This window comes from Aethina tumida, chromosome 2 (assembly GCF_024364675.1).
Source record: "Aethina tumida isolate Nest 87 chromosome 2, icAetTumi1.1, whole genome shotgun sequence".
In the NCBI taxonomy this organism is placed as follows: domain Eukaryota; kingdom Metazoa; phylum Arthropoda; class Insecta; order Coleoptera; family Nitidulidae; genus Aethina; species Aethina tumida.
This window is the reverse complement of record NC_065436.1, coordinates 2,745,196-2,766,823: the sequence shown is the minus strand read 5'-3', so window position 1 is coordinate 2,766,823 and position 21,628 is coordinate 2,745,196. Positions and strand designations below refer to the sequence as shown.

The 21,628-nt window shown below is 24.9% G+C and overlaps 1 protein-coding gene across 1 annotated transcript in view; it reads right to left on the bottom strand.

Annotated features, from left to right (window-relative positions):
* Positions 1-3,505: 3,505 nt before the first annotated feature.
* LOC109605759 (uncharacterized) overlaps positions 3,506-21,628 on the bottom strand; it is a 134,247-nt gene continuing 116,124 nt past the window's right edge. The window contains exon 5 of the mRNA XM_049962595.1: positions 3,506-6,247. Within this exon, the coding sequence (XP_049818552.1) occupies positions 5,845-6,247 (403 nt within the window). The 3' untranslated portion in view covers positions 3,506-5,844. The remainder of the gene's footprint in view (positions 6,248-21,628) is intronic.

The following is a 21,628-nucleotide window of genomic DNA, read 5'->3' as shown; positions in this document are numbered from 1 at the left end:
TAAAAATATATATTATGCATTTTATAATATTTATTTATATACGAGATATAAAATTTAGAAGTAAAAATGAAATTTTTGTTAAATTCTTCAAACTTTGACCTTCGATATCTTCTAAACTGTGAGAGTTATGAAAAAATTGTAAGATACCTTTTTTGTAGAGAGTTCAATTTTCTACAAAAAATGTTAATAAAAATTTTCTGTACGAACAAGTAATAGCGAGATATGGATTTTCCTATTAAAATTAATTAATTATCAATTTTTCAGGGTGAGAAATTAAACCAAAAATAGTCGATTTTTTAAAAATTTATTATTAATTATTTAATATCTTTAAAATATAAATAAAAATTAAGAGTCAGAAATACTCATTTCCAGTTTTTTTTATAATATATACATTTAATAAAATTTTATTTCAATTTAGTTCATCCATTAAAAGTACTTTAAGATTTTATAATTTAATTGTATGTAATATAATTATTTGTTGAATCAATCTTTTAAAATAGAATATAGTGTAATTTTATACTAACGACAACCTATATTTATTTTTGCATTAACAAATCATCACCTGCTTAACAAAAGCATCTGAAACTATAAATTACCCACGTACTTTAAGCAACTTAAATTCACTTAAAACACTTAACTCATCCTTTCAAATGCATCATAATTAATAACTTTCGGTGGATCGTGAACAATTAGCACTGTAACCTTTACTTTCGGCGGCCGCAAAGACAAATTACGTTCGGGCCTAACGAAATCGCATAAAAATTACACGAAAAAAAAAAAAATTATAAATAAGAAATCACGTATGAAATGCAGCATATTACATGATTGGCGGATGTTTTATTTGGGTTAAAAAAAGTATGTAAATTACGGTCGCCTTGGCATTAGCGGAGCCGAATCGCAAGAGTGATCTATTAATTAAGTCACAGGCCGATGCCTTAATGATGAGCACATGAATGAGGTAACGTTGACTGGCGCGTCGTGTTCCGTTTCAGCATCCCTAGATGGATGGATGTGGTGACTGTATCTGGAGGAGTTTGGCAATATCTTCACACGTTTGTGTTTCTGCACAATCACTTTACTCTTGCTGAGATCAGTGGTCCGGTGTATTGGTTTGGACAGAAAATATTACAAATGTGAAGGAACAAAACTTGTAAGAACATGTTTCAGTAAAGAAACCATTGGTATCAAAAAAGAATATTCGAACAGGACTAAAAATTTACAAAAAAAAAATGTTAATTATCTTTCAGAATTTTGGCGAAGGGTACTTTGAAGTGATGAACGTCCAATATAACAAGATCAGATGGTAAAAAATACATTCATCGTCTCCTCAATAAAAGTTTGGATCCAGATACACTACAAAGACTTTGAAACATGGTGGAGGAAAGGTTTTGGTTTGGGGTTCCTTTTCCTGGCATATTATAGAACCATTATTAAAAATTATTGGTAAAATGGACCATTTCGTACATAGAGTCATCATGAGAGATGTAATGGAACCATGTGTCAACAATAATTTACCAATTACATGTTGGTTAAAATATAAAAATGTTGAGATTTTCGATTGGCCAGCGTAAAGTCCTGATCTAAATACAATTGATAACTTGAGGAACAACATGTATCTCGATTAAAATACCAAAAAGCATAAAATTTAAATGAATTGTGATGTAATAAAGAAAAAAATCAGCAAACTTTTGTTATCATTATATCATAGAAAATATTGCCAATATTATGATTTACTATCACTGACCCTGGCCAAAACGTACATCTCAATTTAACACGCTTCACCTTAACTTAATTATTTATGTTTATAATTACCTAATTATATATTTCAGGATAATTTACTTAATGATCTTTTAGCAGTATTGATTTTTATGTTGTGGCATATCGATATTTACATATGTATTTAAAAGTTAAGTGGAATAAACGACGTACTAATGATTTATCTAATTTATGACTGAGTGAATGGAAATAGGAATTACAAAATCATGCATTTAGTGAATTGATGAAGAACTACGTCAAATTGCTCCAAGACAATCTTAACTTGTATTTCAATGAATATAATACATACATCTATCACAATCTTACATGTTCTTTGTAAAATTTGGATTTCTAGTGCTACTACTCAAATAAAACTAAAAAGATAAAATTTAAGAATATTTCCATTGATCTAGTACCACCTGCTCCAGTACACGTCTGAAAACTAGTAACTTAAATTAAAGCATATGAAGTTTGAGACTCAAATAATGTGAATCTCCAGTTAATCACTATGAAAGCTTGTTCTAGATTCGGAGATACAAGAGAATGATTTTAAGACAATGTTCCTCACAAATGAAAACTGACAAAAATGAGCAGAAACAAGAGAGGGCCCACAACTTCCCTTGGGATTTTCGACGTTTTTTTTACTGCATTTGATATGTAAATAAGTTTCTACACCCTTCTAAAGGATGCAAGGTTTCTTCCAAAAATTAGGAGAATTCCAATAATATTCCTTAAAACCATTTTAGATGAAAGTGGCGACCTGAAATTTAAATAAATAAGCTAAAACGTAATTGAAAAGTATAATTTCTTTCTCATTATTGATAGATCTAGTCTATTAATTTTACTTTATATACCACGTAACATTAAATTAAATAAAGTTATTTACGAATAAATACAAAAGGTTATTAATTATGAAATACAAAACATAAAATATGAATTATTAGCTGATAAGTTATCGAAATAAACAACGATTTTTGTAATGGTACTTGATTTATTTCATAATTTCAGCAAATTCTGAACAGTACTTACTGAAGAAGTAATGTGAGTTGCATATTTGCATATTTATTCTGCTCACATTTGAAAATTTTATTTTAGTTTTCAGATTTATATTCAATATTATACAATAGTTAAAAAGTAAACGAAGAATCTCTCTATAATTATTAATAAATATAGACTATCAATTTTGCTTTATAAACTACGTATCATTAAATTAAATAAAATTATTTACGAATAAATACAAAAGATTATTAATTATGAAATACAAAAACGTAAAATATGAATTATTATTGGTTGATAAGTTGCACGAAATAAACAACGAATTTTGTAATGATACTTGACATCATTTCAGCAAATACTTAATTGAAGAAGTAATCTGTGTTGCATATCTGCATATTCTTTCAGCTCACATCTGAAAATTTTATTTCAGCTTTTGAATTAATTAATATTCAATGTTATATTTATAATAAACTTATATAATAATATATTTACATTTTAAGCATTTACAATGAATAGTTATTTCATTTAGTTTAAAAATACCAAAAATGGTAATAAATAAATAATTTAAAATTTGGATTAGTATGAATAAACAAATTCTAAATACTAAATTAAGACAAAAATATTGATTTAAATAATATAATAAATATAATAATTATAAATTATTACTATTATTTTAGAATTTAAGAACTGCGCACTTTTATACCATTATTTTTTTATATTATATTTAATTAATAAAAAAAATAAAACACCATGGTTGTGTACATCACAAAATTATTTATTGTGGCTTTGTATACAAATTAGGTTAATTTATAATACAATATAATACACGAAACAAATAAAATATTTTCTTTATAAAGAAAATTAATAAAATTGAATATAGTAATAATTATCAGTTAAAAAAGTGGGAGACAAATATTAAACATCATGAAATGTACAGTCTAATATCTATACACTTTAAGCATATGAAGCTGCAATTTTTACATACACATATTATACAGAGTGGTGCGTCAAAGTTTAGCCTACTATATATAAATATATATAAATAAATTATATAAAATTGGACAACGAAACTTTAATAATAATAATAAATTAAATAAAACTTATGTGTTTGCCGCACCACCCAAGTAAATCAAGGACGTTATAGTAGTATTACTTCTAAAAATATTAAATATAGACAATCTCACCACCCAATACTGTCGAATGAGTCTAATGAAAATATGTTTTGGGTGTCCTTTTCACGTTACCTCGTATCAAAATAAAATGTTGAATCTTTATTTTGATTTCCATCATTTTTTTTATTTATTTATAGCCAGACACACAAACACCTATTGTTTTAACAAAGCTGCTTGCCATGGAAATTTGACTTTATCACACGCAACGTAGGGGCTCAAAGTTGCATGGCAATTATTACACTTAATTAGGTACATCAACTCTTATATAAAAATAATTTTACACTCTCTCTCTCAACGTGGACGCACTCTAAAAAAGCTAAACGCATTGGATCTGTATTGTACACTCAATTAAAGACTGAAAAAGATGTTCTCTGAGGGCTGAAACTCTGAATGATCAGATATGTTTTAGGTTGCATTGAGTCTGTCTTATTTGAGGAGTCGGATATGTCGTTGTTTTAAATGAATGTCAAGAGAACAGCTTGTTCTTGAATCCAATAAAAACACACTTTTGTAACTTATACTTTTATTCTCTTTATATTTATATAAAACAAAGTATGTGGGTGTTGGTTAATTTTTATATAAAATACTTAAAACTAAGTAAGTATTAATATAATTGATGAAATAATTTAGAATGAACGCACATCAGCCAAGTTAATACTATTTCTTCATATTCCTTATAATATTTATATATTTATGTATATATATATAGTATGTAACATATGTATAGAATTTGTTGCTGTTTTATTTTAACTTTTAAGTTAAGCGACGTTGTGACAGGTACTAAAATACATTTATTATTGTAAACATTAAACTATCAAATAAATTAAGATTTGGAATGTTTTTTTTTTTGTATTTTTTATGTTTTTTTAACACATAACACTAAATAAGAAAAAAGTTGCCATCTAATGGCAAGGCTTTGTTTCTTTGACTAGATGTCCACAAAATAAAAAAGAAACAATTTAATAAATTGTACAATTTCATAGATGTACACGACAATCTAATTTTAATTCTTAAAGCACAACATAAAGATACAAACTACTCTATTAGTACTAGTAAAACTTTCAAGTTTACAATAATAAATGTGCGTATCGGATAAATTGGTGCTCCAGCATTGGATAACTTAAAATAAAACAACAATTTCCGTTAGCTACCCTTATTTTTATTTAAAGATACCACAAAGATCCGTTTTTATTTTTTTTTTAAGTCGAGATTCTGGTTTGAAGCTTTCACTGGAACTGAATGTAGCACTAGAGATAGTATTTGTGTGACTGGTTTAAGCTTTTTAAAAAAGCATTTTAGCTTGTTTAGATGAAAAAAGACTAAGTTGGTCCATGTTTATCACTTTTATTAATATCAATCTTTTGTCAGTGATAAAACACAGTTACTTAACAAATGGTGTCTAACTACTTTAAGGCATCAAATGTTTTCGTTGTATGGGAAAGTAACGTCTTAGTTTTTGGTCTAAATATATCAATATAAAAGTACAAAGTGATAACTGACGTTAGATTGGAATTTGGCACGGAAATTTTAAAGGTAATTTATTGATGAATCGACTGTGAATGTTGCTGTAAAACTAAGATCAATCAGTTTCTCATACAAGTTAAATGAGAGGCTGTACAAAATCATGTTGGTGGTTCCAAGAGTGGCGTCAGGAATATTTACTGGACATTTTCAATAAACAATTATTGAAAATTCTTGGTACTTTACTGACTGACAACTCAATTAATTGGCCAACACTTCAGCAGGAGTAAGTGTAATAACTAAAAGGGGGACAGATATTTATTAAAAATAACCATTTTCTATCACATGAGTTTCTTACTGCTCTAGACAAGGACTAAACAACTTAAACTTTTTACATCACTCCTTAACCCTAGAAATATTTAACAGTAACAAGTCTATTGGCTATCTCGAGGGTCACCAATTATTGTATAACACAGCACTTGCACTTCGGTTTCTTTTTTATTGTGACGTGCTCGACCTGCGAGGCGTCGCCGTCCGGCCGGATCGTCCCCCTCTGCACGTCGACCGCCCCCGGCGGCGACGGTTTGTCGTTTTTCACGTTGCCGTTGGCACTTTTCGGGGCGGCGTTCAGGGCGGCCGCCTTGTTCGGACTGGCCTTGGTCAGCGTCGGCTCGACGTTGTTCGGCGTCACGTTGTTGTGTTGGTCGGCGTCGGTTTGGTCCAGCGACGGCAGCGGGGGCGGCGATTGGCCGCCGGGCGTCGGCGTTATCGGTTTGCCGCCCTTTATCAGCTCGACGATCTCGTCCGCCTCGCGGCTCAGGTCGCCGCCCGGTCGGAAGGGGTTGTCCCAACCGCTTTCAGTACTGAAACGAACAACAAATATATCGAATTAAAATTTAATTATTAAATTGAGGATTTTTTAGTTGCGTGATTCTAAACTATGTGGTACAACTGATTTATTTTAATTATTTTACAGTGAAATGGTCACGCAGTTGGTAAAATGGCGCAATGCAGATCATAAGACCTATTTATTATAGTCAATAAGTTTATTATGAAAATAACATATTAATACAATATTAATTTTGAACGAGTTATGCCTTTGGCATATAAAGATCAAAGATGTAATTTATTTTCTTTCTCAACGAGTATGGCACCACATTTAACTTGAAATTTAATATGCATTGTAAAATATCATTGCAAAGTCATTGTCTGTCATAAATTGCAAATAGGATAAGCCCAGATGTTTCAAATATACATTACAAACTTATGTTTAGTCAGACACAAAAAAGTAACTGGCAAAACTCCAATACACCACCTCCCATTGATAATTTTTTTCAAATTTTCAGGAGTATAAGTAAGAAGAATGTCTACTTCACATTTTACTGTACTCTGTTTATACTTTTGTTATATTTTGAATGAAAGAATTTATGTTTTATGAATTTTTACAGATGTAGATTATTATTAGTGATATATATTTTACAGTTTTCGTTGTTATTTTATCTAATTTTATAATTTTTTATTATTCTACATAATTAATAATTATTTTTCAGATTTCTTCATTTATTCTTCAAATTTTTATCTTTATTAACCTTTAATTTATGGACTGTTCTTCCAAAAACTTGTTTTACAGTTGTTTTCTATGTATTTAATTTTAAAAAATATTTATTACATTATTTAAGTATTTTTTATTTATCACAATTATTTCCAATTTTAACTGTACATTAATTTTATTAAAAAGACTCTTTGTTTTTGTATAAATTTATATTTATTTCACAATTATCATATCATTAAAACAATTTTTAGAAAATTAGTAATATTGAAAATAAAATTATCAGAAAAGACTTTCTGTTTTCGTATTAATTTATATTTTTTTCAGATTTCTAATTATTAAAAAACGTTTTTTAGAAAATTAATAATGTATATATATTTTATTACTTTTTTTATAAAAAATAAGTTTAATTATAAAAAATGAAGTATTTAATTTAAATTTAAATTATTTAAAAAATTAAAAATAAGTTTAATTATAAAAAATTAAATATTTAATTTATATATAAATATATGATTTAAAAAATATTTCAAAAATTATAAATAACTAATAATTAAAAATATTTAATTTTAATTAATAATCTTTGGAATATTAAGCTTAAAAAATTAAAATATTTAATTTAAATTTAAGATTTAAAAATATTTCAATAATTAAATATAACTAATTAATTAAAAATATTTAATTTTAAATAATAATATTTAGAATATTAAGCTTAAAAAATTAAAATATTTAATTTAAATTTCTAATATTTGAAATATTAAGCTTATAAAAAATAATTTAATTAAAAAAACTTAAAATATTCAATATTTGATCTTAACCTTAAAATTATAAACAACTAAATATTAAAATTATTAAACAAATATTAACAACTAAAAAATTATTTACTATAAAACATATTTTACATTAATTTTTTATATATTTTTTATATTACTAAACAAATATTAACAACTAAAAATTTATTACTACAAAACATATTTTATATTAATTTTTTTTTCAAACTTTTTGTGTAAAAACAGAAATATTTAATTTACCCTTAAATTTTAACATTTTTTAATTTTTATTATGTACTATTTTTTGTACACTGTACACATAAATTTTAATTTTGCCATTATTTATTAGAAAATTCTGAATTTAGCCAAGAATTTATATTTTATAGACTTTCAGCAATACATATTTAACTTTTTTAGGGTCATAATGTTTCTTTTTGTCATTTTTTCATCATATTTTTATTGTACATAATATTTATTCTCACATTTATCGTTCTTTTTATTTTTTTATAATTTCCTGAATTTATACCATTAAAAAACATTATTTAAAGATTTTTACTCATTTAATAAATTTATATTTATATATAATATCCTTTGAATTATTATTTGGTCTATAAATATTAAACAATTATTTACAATTGACAAATTGTTTACTCAAAAAAGTATTTTTCCATTAATTTTTTGGATTTTTACTGTAATAGAATATCTTTAAAATATTTTATATTCCATTTTATTCAAACTTTGTTTGAAAACACAAAATTATTGAATTTACCCATAAATATTAAAATTTTTTAAATTTTATTATGTATTATTTTTTCATAGAATTTTTACACAATTTTATCAATACACAATTATTTGATATATTTTACAAATTTTAAATTAGCCTTTATTTTTTAGAAAATTCTCAATTTATGTAAGAATTTATATTTTACAGACTTTCAGCAGTACATATTTAACTTTTTTGGGATTATAATGTTTTATTTTCATGTTTTCACCATATTTATATTATTCATAATGTTTATTCTCATATTTATTTTATACAAGATTTTTTCAACAAACTGTCCTTCCCTTTATTTTTTCCATTTTTTATATACATTCATAGATTTTTACACATTTAATAAAGAATATCTTTAAAATATTTGTATTTATATATAACATTCTTTGAATTTTTACTTTTTCACTTAATTTTAATTTGTACTACATAATTATTTTATTCAATTTTTTATTAAATTTACTAATTTTGCAATTATTTTTTTGGAAAATTGAATAGAATTTTCGTAAAACTTTATATTTTACTAACTTTTAGCAATATATATTTGCTTTGATTATGTTTTTAAGGTTTCTTTTCCTGTTTTTTTTTTACTTTTCAGTCATTATTTCATTTATTAGTCGATAACTTTTAATGTTTACTAATAATAAACATCAAGACAATTTAAATCAGGCTTCAAACTACAACAACAATAACCGTAATATGTTTTTGCGTTAACGTTATTATTTATTATTGGATCAATCCTGCAAAAATCACCACGAACACTTATAACCTGTGGTCAAGGCTGCACATATAATCACCACAGCTATCTCAGGCAAACATTCCAAAATTTCGGTGTTTATTCGCGAACGATTACGCTCCTTCACGCTTTTCTGAGCGCACACAGATAATAAAAATGTTATTTATAACTTAGCATGCATTCCATCCAACACCGAACAGTTACTCCGTGTTAATTAGCATAAAACTTTGGTCGGCGAACGACACTGTGACCAAATAAAATGATGTTTTAATATTACAACCACTTCCTTGAGTCGTTCTTGTTTAATTAGTTCGTACACACGTAACACAATGTAACATAGATGGTTTAATAAATCAGGATATGTGCACGGATGTTCCGGTTATATAATCGTCCGTATTAAGTGTGAACCATTCATTCAGTCTTTGTTATGAATTAAATTTACATTTATTTTTACATAATTGTATTATGTATCATTGTTAATTTGTAATATGGTAATCAATGTCTAATAATACGTGATTAAAACTATTATAAGTAGTGATGAGGGTCCTAATTGTGGTAAAACATGACTAATTAATAAAAATATGATCATAATTGTTGTATAACCAACAAGTTAATTGAATAAATCAGTCCTAATTGATAAAAAATGTTTTATTTAAGTAAAACTAACAGTAAACGTTTGGTTGGTCGCCCATAAAATATGTTACCTTTGTTCCTGGTCCTTAGGAACCTTCACCACATAATACAAAACGCCTCCGTGGGTAGTCATCGTCATTGGCATGTTAGAACGGTGTCTAATTCGTAAAAAGCATTTCGTAGAGTTCACTAATTAGCTTGGGAAACGAAAGGTCACTTATCACAGTTCAGCGAAAGGTCGGGTCACTTAATTGTTCCAATGTTTTAATTCTAACGTTCTATTTCACTCCGTCTAATTTGTTGATAACAATAGCAAAGTCTTTGGGTGTTTAGAATCTGTAAGTAAATTTCATTTTCCTGTGATGGATTTACCAAGAAAATTATATAAATTAAGGGTGGTTTATTTATTTAATTGTGATTCATTTTTTTACATATTCATTCAAAGTTAATTTGAAAAATAAAATATACTATAATTAAATTTAAATATTTTAGAGTGTATAAATTATAAGAATTAAAATATTATAATTGTTTATATCTAGAATTAAATAGAAAATATTAAAATATCATATTTTTTATTTAGTTTTTTGAATTTCATTCACACAAACATATTTATTTGGTCACTTAGAATTAAAAATAATAATACTTCAATAAAAGAGAGAGTTAATAATTTTTAGAATTGAAATATTATTGTTGTTTATATCCAAAATTGTATAAAATATGTTAAAATATCAAATATTTTATTAGTTTTTTGATTTTCATTCACACAAACATTTTTATTTGGTCCCTTTGAATTAAAAATACTTCAATAAAATATAAATATTTCAGAGTTTATAATTTTTAGAATTAAAATATTGTTGTTGTTTATATCCAAAATTATATAAAAAATGTTAAAATATCAAATATTTGATTAGTTTTCTGGTTTTCATTCACACAAACATTTTTATTTAGTCCCTTTGAATTAAAAATAAAATCTACTTCAATAAAATATAAATATTTCAGAGTTTATAATTTTTAGAATTGAAATATTATTGTTGTTTATATACAAAATTGTATAAAAAATGTTAAAATATCAAATATTTTATTAGTTTTTTGGTTTTCATTCACACAAACATTTTTATTTAGTCATTTAGAATAAAAAATAAAGTATATTTCAATAAAATATAAATATTTCAGAGTTTATAATTTTTAGAATTGAAATATTATTGTTGTTTATATACAAAATTGAATAAAATATGTTAAAATATCAAATATTTTATTAGTTTTTTGATTTTCATTCACACAAACATTTTTATTTGGTCCCTTTGAATTAAAAATACTTCAATAAAATATAAATATTTCAGAGTTTATAATTTTTAGAATTAAAATATTGTTGTTGTTTATATCCAAAATTATATAAAAAATGTTAAAATATCAAATATTTGATTAGTTTTCTGGTTTTCATTCACACAAACATTTTTATTTAGTCCCTTTGAATTAAAAATAAAATATACTTCAATAAAATATAAATATTTCAGAGTTTATAATTTTTAGAATTGAAATATTATTGTTGTTTATATACAAAATTGTATAAAAAATGTTAAAATATCAAATATTTTATTAGTTTTTTGGTTTTCATTCACACAAACATTTTTATTTAGTCATTTAGAATTAAAAATAAAGTATATTTCAATAAAATATAAATATTTCAGAGTTTATAATTTTTAGAATTGAAATATTATTGCTGTTTATATCCAAAATTGTATAAAATATGTTAAAATATTAAATATTTTATTAGTTTTTTCGTTTTCATTTACACAAACATTTTTATTTAGTCCCTTTGAATTAAAAATAAAATATATTTCAATAATATATAAATATTTCAGAGTTTATAATTTTTAGAATTGAAATATTATTGTTGTTTATATACAAAATTGTATAAAAAATATTAAAATATCAAATACTTTATTAGTTTTTTGATTTTCATTCATACAAACATTTTTATTTAGTCCCTTTGAATTAAAAATAAAATATACATCAATAAAATAAAAATATTTCAGAGTATATAATTATTAGAATTGAAATATTATTGTTGTTTATATACTAAATTGTATAAAAAATGTTAAAATATCAAATATTTTATTAGTTTTTTAGTTTTCATTCACACAAACATTTTTATTTAGTCATTTAGAATAAAAAATAAAGTATATTTCAATAAAATATAAATATTTCAGAGTTTATAATTTTTAGAATTGAAATATTATTGTTGTTTATATACAAAATTGAATAAAATATGTTAAAATATCAAATATTTTATTAGTTTTTTGGTTTTCATTCACAAAAACATTTTTATTTAGTCATTTAGAATTAAAAATAAAGTATACTTCAATAAAATTTAATTATTTCAGAGTTTATGAAAACACACAAATAGAAATTAATTGAAATAAATTGACTTAAATAATTAAAACGATTTTTAAGAAAGTACATCATTGAGGCCTAAAATTTCTAATATAATAAAGATTAATGATATTTTAAAATAATTGTACGTAAGTTTCACTGATATATTTTAATGGAAAAATAACTAATTATTCCTTTAAAACATTGAAATAATTAATTTCTAAGAAGAAATAAATTGTAAATCATTCAAACAAATAAATAGAATTGATTTAAGTAATTCAATTAATTTTCATTTGCTTTATTATCTCAGAGAAATTAAATTAAATTGAACAGAATGTTATCAATAGAATTAATGTTAATTTATTTATAGTTTCACATTGTAAAAATGTGATATTTACATTATCCTTGGCAGTGTTTCGGATGACTCTTTTATTTACGTTGTCAACGATTTTTAAAGTGCATCACAATAGAATTGCTTTGACATTGACATTGTTCCTTGCGAATTGTCGACGAAATTTCTAATTATAAATCCATTACAATGAAAGATAAAAGAGTCAAGCATCCGTTTCGGATGCCCTTTCGATTCTGAACTTGAAAACCCAACTACGAGTAACGTTTTTGACGCATCAGGAATTAATTTATCGGTTATTATGTTTACAGCAACAATAAACTAAAAATAGTTCACAAATTGAACGTTTCGTAATGTCATAAAATGTAAATATGGCCGAGCGTTTGCCCCAGGATGTGCCAATTGCTTTTATTACGTTACTACGACACGTAGATCAACGCAGAGCCGAATAATGGGTACATGAAAAACGGGTATTTTCATTTTTCAAGGCGAAAATTTATTTGCATCAATCTACATAAATAAACCACGCCATGTGTGCACTCTCCCATTTCTAAATTAAAACTTGTCCTATATATCCAAAAACATATTTACGTTTAGACAGAAAAACTGTATACAACAACATCTGTACCATGGTATTTTTAGTTGTGAGGAATTCGGACTGAAAGTTTAGTGGTTCTATTATTAATGATTTCTTAACGATCGTTGAGATGTGGGCTTAAAAAGCAAATGGAAAACAAGTTGGAAAGAGTGTGTAAAACACGATAATTAACTTCAGTTTAACAAATAAAATATCGTCAATTCTGTTTTAAAGGCTTCCCTGATAATTTTTCTTAAAAATTAGTGAAAAATTTAACAATTTTAATAATTAGAAATACAAAAATTAAGTTTTAATTAATTTTTTAATCCTAATAACTAAAAAATATTTAAATACATTGACTTTTTTATTGTAAATGACTAACTCAAAATTGTCTTGTGTTAAAAGATATCCAAAAAGCACAATTTTTTTTAATATTTTGAATACAATTTTGAAAAAAGTATTCAATTTTATCAATATAAACAATAAAATATTTAAATTTTATTTAAATATATTGATTTTTTATTCTAAGTTACTAAATAAAAATGCTTGTGTTGAAAGAAAACCAAAAAGCTCATTTTTTTTAATATTTTCAGTCAATTTTGGTTAAAAACAAAAATAATATTTTAATTTTAACAGTTATAAACACTAAAACAATTAAACTTTATTGAAATATATTGACTTTTTTATTCTAAATGACTAAATAAAATGTTTGTCTTAAAAGAAAACCAAAAAGCTCAAATTTTTAATATTCTCAACACAATTTTGACTACAAACAAAAATAGTATTTAATTTTAACAATTATAGAAGCTGAAATGTTTAAATTTTATTTATGTATATTGATTTTTTTTGTTCTAAGTGACTAAATAAAAATGCTTGTGTTGAAAGAAAACCAAAAAGCTCATTTTTTTTAATATTTTCAGTCAATTTTGGTTAAAAACAAAAATAATATTTTAATTTTAACAGTTATAAACACTAAAACAATTAAACTTTATTGAAATATATTGACTTTTTTATTCTAAATGACTAAATAATATGTTTGTCTTAAAAGAAAACCAAAAGGCTCAAATTTTTAATATTCTCAACACAATTTTGACTATAAACAAAAATAGTATTTAATTTTAACAATTATAAACGCTGAAATGTTTAAATTTTATTTAAGTATATTGATTTTTTTGTTCTAAGTGACTAAATAAAAATGCTTGTGATGAAAGAAAACCAAAAAGCTCAATTTTTTTAATATTTTCAGTCAATTTTGGTTATAAACAAAAATAATATTTTAATTTTAACGGTTATAAACACTAAAACATTTAAACTTTATTGAAATATATTGGCTTTTTTATTCTAAATGACTGAATAAAATGTTTGTCTTAAAAGAAAACCAAAAAGCTCAAATTTTTAATATTCTCAACACAATTTTGTCTATAAACAAAAATAGTATTTAATTTTAACAATTATAAAAGCTGAAATGTTTAAATTTTATTTATGTATATTGATTTTTTTGTTCTAAGTGACTAAATAAAAATGCTTGTGATGAAAGAAAACAAAAAAGCTCAATTGTTTTAATATTTTCAGTCAATTTTGGTTATAAACAAAAATAATATTTTGATTTTAATAGTTCTAAACACTAAAACATTTAAACTTCATTGAAATATATTGACTTTTTTATTCTAAATGACTAAATAAAATGTTTGTCTTAAAAGAAAACCAAAAAGCTCAAATTTTTAATATTCTCAACACAATTTTAACTACAAACAAAAATAGTATTTAATTTTAACAATTATAGAAGCTGAAATGTTTAAATTTTATTTATGTATATTGATTTTTTTTGTTCTAAGTGACTAAATAAAAATGCTTGTGATGAAAGAAAACCAAAAAGCTCAATTTTTTTAATATTTTCAGTCAATTTTGGTTATAAACAAAAATAATATTTTAATTTTAACAATTATAAGCACTAAAATATTTAAACTTTATGGAAATATATTGACTTCTTTATTCTAAATGACTAAATAAAATGTTTGTCTTAAAAGAAAACCAAAAAGCTCAAATTTTTAATATTCTCAACACAATTTTGACTATAAACAAAAATAGTATTTAATTTTAACAATTATAAACGCTGAAATGTTTAAATTTTATTTAAGTATATTGATTTTTTTGTTCTAAGTGACTAAATAAAAATGCTTGTGATGAAAGAAAAGCAAAAAGCTCATTTTTTTTAATATTTTCAGTGCAATTTTGCTTATAAACAAAAATAATATTTTAATTTTAACAATTATAAACACTAAAACATTTAAACTTTATTGAAATATATTGACTTTTTTGTTCTAAATGACTAAATAAAATGTTTGTCTTAAAAGAAAACCAAAAAGCTCAATTTTTTTAATATTCTCAAAACACTTTTGACTATAAACAAAAATAATATTTAACTTAACTAATTTTAAACATTAAAATAATTTATTTTTATTGAAATAATTATTTTTTTATTTTAAATAATTAAATAAAAAATTTAAATTCTTCATATTTGAATATATTTCAATTTAATTTTTAAAATTATAAAGTATATATTATAATTTTAAAACTAATAATTAGGTCATTAAAAGGACATAATACAGATGTAGGTGTAATTTTTTTTTACAGTAAAACAAACCACCCGCAATTTATGAGTACCATCCAATAAAAAAAATCACCACCACACACCCCACAAACGGGACAAAGATAAAAATCACCTACACAACCACAAACAAATTCCAAAGAACCACCGGTACAGAAACCAAGCCGACCGTCGGGCTCCTACCGCCGCTAATTACACCGCACAACTGGCGAAGAAACGAAAAAAAATTAATTTTCCCATCGGACGCGCACACCGCAAAAGAAGAAACGAAAACCCGCGGACAATCGCGGACGACGATGAGTAATGCGCCGCCGACCCACTGAATTTGAGTTCGAGCGAGCCGCTTTCGGCGGTCGGTCGGGCCGTCGCCGCGGGACGACGTCGGACGAGCGGCGGAACCGATTCGCTAAAATTAGGACGGACAAATTGAACATTCGTGACGCAACGCCGCCGCCCGACCGTGGTGGAATGCCTAGTTCGAAGAACAACGTCAAAAAATTCAAAAGTATAGGGTGCAATTTACTGTGGGAGCAATGAAGATAACTAAAGCTAAACAATTGAACCTAAATTGAGTCAGTTTATTGTTAATCATGTGGAAGTAAGTGTCCTAATTTGATATATATATAAAGAAAAGAATAGTACAAAAACTGTTACTGTCAATATTTATAAAGAGACGAAACTATGGATTCAAAAAATATGAAGAAAGTAGTGAAAAAACTCAAGTGAAGAATATATTTTAAAGAAATGAGAAGACATGTAACTGTTAAATACCTTAACTTGATTTCTGGTGAGGCAAGTAATCTAAATTTGAAGAAAACAGATAAAAGAGTGTGAAAACTGATACAATAGAGTCAATCTATTTGGAAAGCTGTAAAGATAAAAGCTCTTAAAATTTTTATCATGAATTCTCTTATATCAATTGTCTTAATTTAAAAATTATAACACCAAAAACTGTTAAAATAATGCTCAATCTACTTTGAATAATTACAAAAGTAAAAAAAAACAATTTACAGTAGAAGGGTATAAAAACTGTCGAATTTAAGAAGAACCAGTCTCTTTTGAAGAATTAAAAAAATGAGGAAAAAACACTGAGAAAACTATTTAAATTAACAAGATATTTTGAAGAAATGAGAAGACATGTAACTGTTAAATACCTTAACTTAATTTCTGGTGAGGCAAATAATCTAAATTTGAAGAAAACAGATAAAAAAGTGTGAAAACTGATTCAATAGAGTCAATCTATTTGGAAAGCTGTAAAGATAAAAGCTCTTAAAATTTTTATCATGAATTCTCTTATATCAATTGTCTTAATTTAAAAATTATAACACCAAAAACTGTTAAAATAAAGCTCAATCTACTTTGAATAATTACAAAAGAAAAAAAAAACAATTTACAGTAGAAGGGTATAAAAACTGTCGAATTTAAGAAGAACCAGTCTCTTTTGAAGAATTAAAAAAAATGAGGAAAAAACACTGAGAAAATACTTAAATTAACAAGATATTTTGAAGAAATGAGAAGACTGTAACTGTTAAATACCTTAAGTTAATTTCTGGTGAGGCAAATAATCTAAATTTGAAGAAAACAGATAAAAAAGAGTGTGAAAACTGATACAATAGAGTCAATCTATTTGGAAAGCTGTAAAGATAAAAGCTCTTAAAATTTTTATCATGAATTCTCTTATATCAATTGTCTTAATTTAAAAATTATAACACCAAAAACAGTTAAAATAAAGCTCAATCTACTTTGAAGAATTACAAAAGTAAAAAAAAAACAATTTACAGTAGAAGGGTATAAAAACTGTCGAATTTAAGAAGAACCAGTCTCTTTTGAAGAATTAAAAAAAATGAGGAAAAAACACTGAGAAAATACTTAAATTAACAAGATATTTTGAAGAAATGAGAAGACATGTAACTGTTAAATACCTTAACTTAATTTCTGGTGAGGCAAATAATCTAAATTTGAAGAAAACAGATAAAAAAGAGTGTGAAAACTGATACAATAGAGTCAATCTATTTGGAAAGCTGTAAAGATAAAAGCTCTTAAAATTTTTATCATGAATTCTCTTATATCAATTGTCTTAATTTAAAAATTATAACACCAAAAACTGTTAAAATAATGCTCAATCTACTTTGAATAATTACAAAAGTAAAAAAAAAACAATTTACAGTAGAAGGGTATAAAAACTGTCGAATTTAAGAAGAACCAGTCTCTTTTGAAGAATTAAAAAAATGAGGAAAAAACACTGAGAAAACTATTTAAATTAACAAGATATTTTGAAGAAACGAGAAGACATGTAACTGTTAAATACCTTAACTTAATTTCTGGTGAGGCAAATAATCTAAATTTGAAGAAAACAGATAAAAAAGTGTGAAAACTGATTCAATAGAAGGGTATAAAAACTGTCGAATTTAAGAAGAACCAATATCTTTTAAAGAATTAAAAAAAATGAGGAGAAAACACTGAGAAAACTACTCAAATGAACAAGATACTTTGAAGAAATGAGAAGACATGTAACTGTTAAATACCTTAACTTGATTTCTGGTGAGGCAAATAAACTAAATTTGAAGAAAACAGATAAAAGAATGTAAAAACGAATACAATAAAGTCAATCTATTTGGAAAGCTGTAAAGATAAAAAAAGCTCTTAAAATTTTTATCATGAATTATCTTATATCAACTGACTTAATTTAAAAATTATAACACCAAAAACTGTTAAAATAAAGCTCAATCTACTTTGAATAATTACAAAAGAAAAAAAAACAATTTACAGTAGAAGGGCATAAAAACTGTCGAATTTAAAAAGAACCAGTCTCTTTTGAAGAATTAAAAAATGAGGAAAAAACATTGAGAAAACTACTTAAATTAACAAGATATTTTGAAGAAATGAGAAGACATGTAACTGTTAAATACCTTAACTTGATTTCTGGTGAGGCAAATAAGCTAAATTTGAAGAAAACAGATAAAAGAGTGTGAAACTGTTACAATAGAATCTGTTAGGAAAGATAAAAACAATTAAAGAAATTAACATGAATTCTGTGTATATTGTATCAACGACTCATTTAACAGCTTCGAAGAAGTAAATTGAAGATTTATGAAAGTCCCCTTTTGAACAATCAACAATTGATCGTATTACACAAGTAATGAAAAGTAATATTTAACAATTGACAACATAAATAATGGTTTGGCCCAACTCAATGTTTATAACAGACACCACCCACATATCTCCAACTCGAAAAACAACAAATTGTACATAAACAATTTACAAATCCGTTTGCATTTCGCCATAATCCCGTATAGTTGCAGAACCTGCTGTTCGACACATTTACAAATGTTTATGGACTTTTCACGCCCATTATTGGAATTAAACATCGGACACCATAAATAAAAATACACTATATATACCATATAATAGAAATCGCACTTATCCGACGATTACGTGCAGAGGTCATGCACGTTACATCACCGTCTATTTTTAATGTGATAAATATGTAGAAACACATCGGAACGAAGCACATGTTCATCTAAATTATTTCGAGCGGTTAAATGTGCGAGGATTGTTAATTAAAACATGTTTAAATGGAGTCTTGCGGTGGTGCGGTGGTGTGGCGTAAAAATACGCCAGGATAATTGGACGAACTAATTACAGGATGTATAATTATCCTCCAGGTCTGCGGCAGGATGTAGAGGAATAAGAATAAAACTTAAAAGGAGTAAAGGAAACGTATAGTTGAAGTATGGTACAACAAGACTAAATATACAGGGCTGTCAACCATCCAAAACTGAAACTCACACAACCCAGAAGCTTTCCTGCTAGCAGGAACTTTCTTATATAACTTTGACTAAAAATTGTTGATTTTAATGGCGATTATTTTGTAGAATAAAAGTCACAAAATTATGCTAATTAAAAGTGAAAAACTTCTTTCATTAGTTTTATAATAAAATAAATAATTAGGGGTGTGAAAATGTGGATATTTTATGTACTAACTTCACTTGAATTTTATTTATCCACCATATATTTTAGTAAAAATGCACCGAATGATGATGGGAAACAATTTATGATGCATTCGAGTGCAGCCCATAATTAATTGTTTCGTTTGTCCGTGAACAGATAAGTCATAAAAGTCAAAGTAAGAAAAATCGTAACGAAAGATTAACAATTTCCGTCTGTGCTTTTTACGTCCGTTATAGTTACGATCAGATGAGTTCGGGGCATAATAAGGAAATGTGTTTTTGTCGAATCGACGGAAATCAGCAGGAATGTTTATAGGTAAAAATATGAAATGGTAAAATTTATTCGTAATAAAATTACTTTTCTCGTTGATTATTACATTTTACGAGTCTTAAATTCAAATGGAAATGGTTAATATCTATATATTTTTTCAGGAAAGTCTCCTGATTTCAAAACTAAACTATTACAAGAAATCTAGAAAGAAAATTATCAACAATTATCAGAATAAACAGTCAAATAAATCAATTTTGACATTCTTGTAGTAATGTAAAGTAAATTTATAATTAACATGGACGTAGAAAAAAATTAACCCACAGAAATATTTAAATATGAATTGGGAACTTAAATATTGTTATTTTCTATATATTTTTTTCAGGAAAGTATTCCTGATTTCAAAACTAAACCATTACAAGAAATCTAGAAAAAAAATTATCAAAATTATGAGAATATACAGTCAAATAAATCAATTTTGACATTCTTGTAGTAATGTAATGTAAATTTATAATTAACATGGACGTAGAAAAGAATTATCCCACAGAAATATTTAAATATGAATTGGAAACTTAAATATTGTTATTTTCTATATATTTTTTTCAGGAAAGTATTCCTGATTTCAAAACTAAACCATTACAAGAAATCTAGAAAGAAAATTATCAACAATTATCAGAATAAACAGTCAAATAAATCAATTTTGACATTCTTGTAGTAATGTAATGTAAATTTATAATTAACATGGACGTAGAAAAAAATTAACCCACAGAAATATTTAAATATGAATTGGGAACTTAAATATTGTTATTTTCTATATATTTTTTTTCAGGAAAGTATTCCTGATTTCAAAACTAAACCATTACAAGAAATCTAGAAAGAAAATTATCAACAATTATCAGAATAAACAGTCAAATAAATCAATTTTGACATTCTTGTAGTAATGTAAAGTAAATTTATAATTAACATGGACGTAGAAAAGAATTAACCCACAGAAATATTTAAATATGAATTGGAAACTTAAATATTGTTATTTTTTATATATTTTTTTCAGGAAAGTATTCCTGATTTCAAAACTAAACCATTACAAGAAATCTAGAAAGAAAATTATCAACAATTATGAGAATAAACAGTCAAATAAAACAATTTTGACATTCTTGTAGTAATGTAAAGTAAATTTATAATTAACATGGACGTAGAAAAAAATTAACCCACAGAAATATTTAAATATGAATTGGGAACTTAAATATTGTTATTTTCTATATATTTTTTTCAGGAAAGTATTCCTGATTTCAAAACTAAACCATTACAAGAAATCTAGAAAGAAAATTATCAACAATTATCAGAATAAACAGTCAAATAAATCAATTTTGACATTCTTGTAGTAATGTAATGTAAATTTATAATTAACATGGACGTAGAAAAAAATTAACCCACAGAAATATTTAAATATGAATTGGAAACTTAAATATTGTTATTTTTTATATATTTTTTTCAGGAAAGTATTCCTGATTTCAAAACTAAACCATTACAAGAAATCTAGAAAGAAAATTATCAACAATTATCAGAATAAACAGTCAAATAAATCAATTTTGACATTCTTGTAGTAATGTAAAGTAAATTTATAATTAACATGGACGTAGAAAAAAATTAACCCACAGAAATATT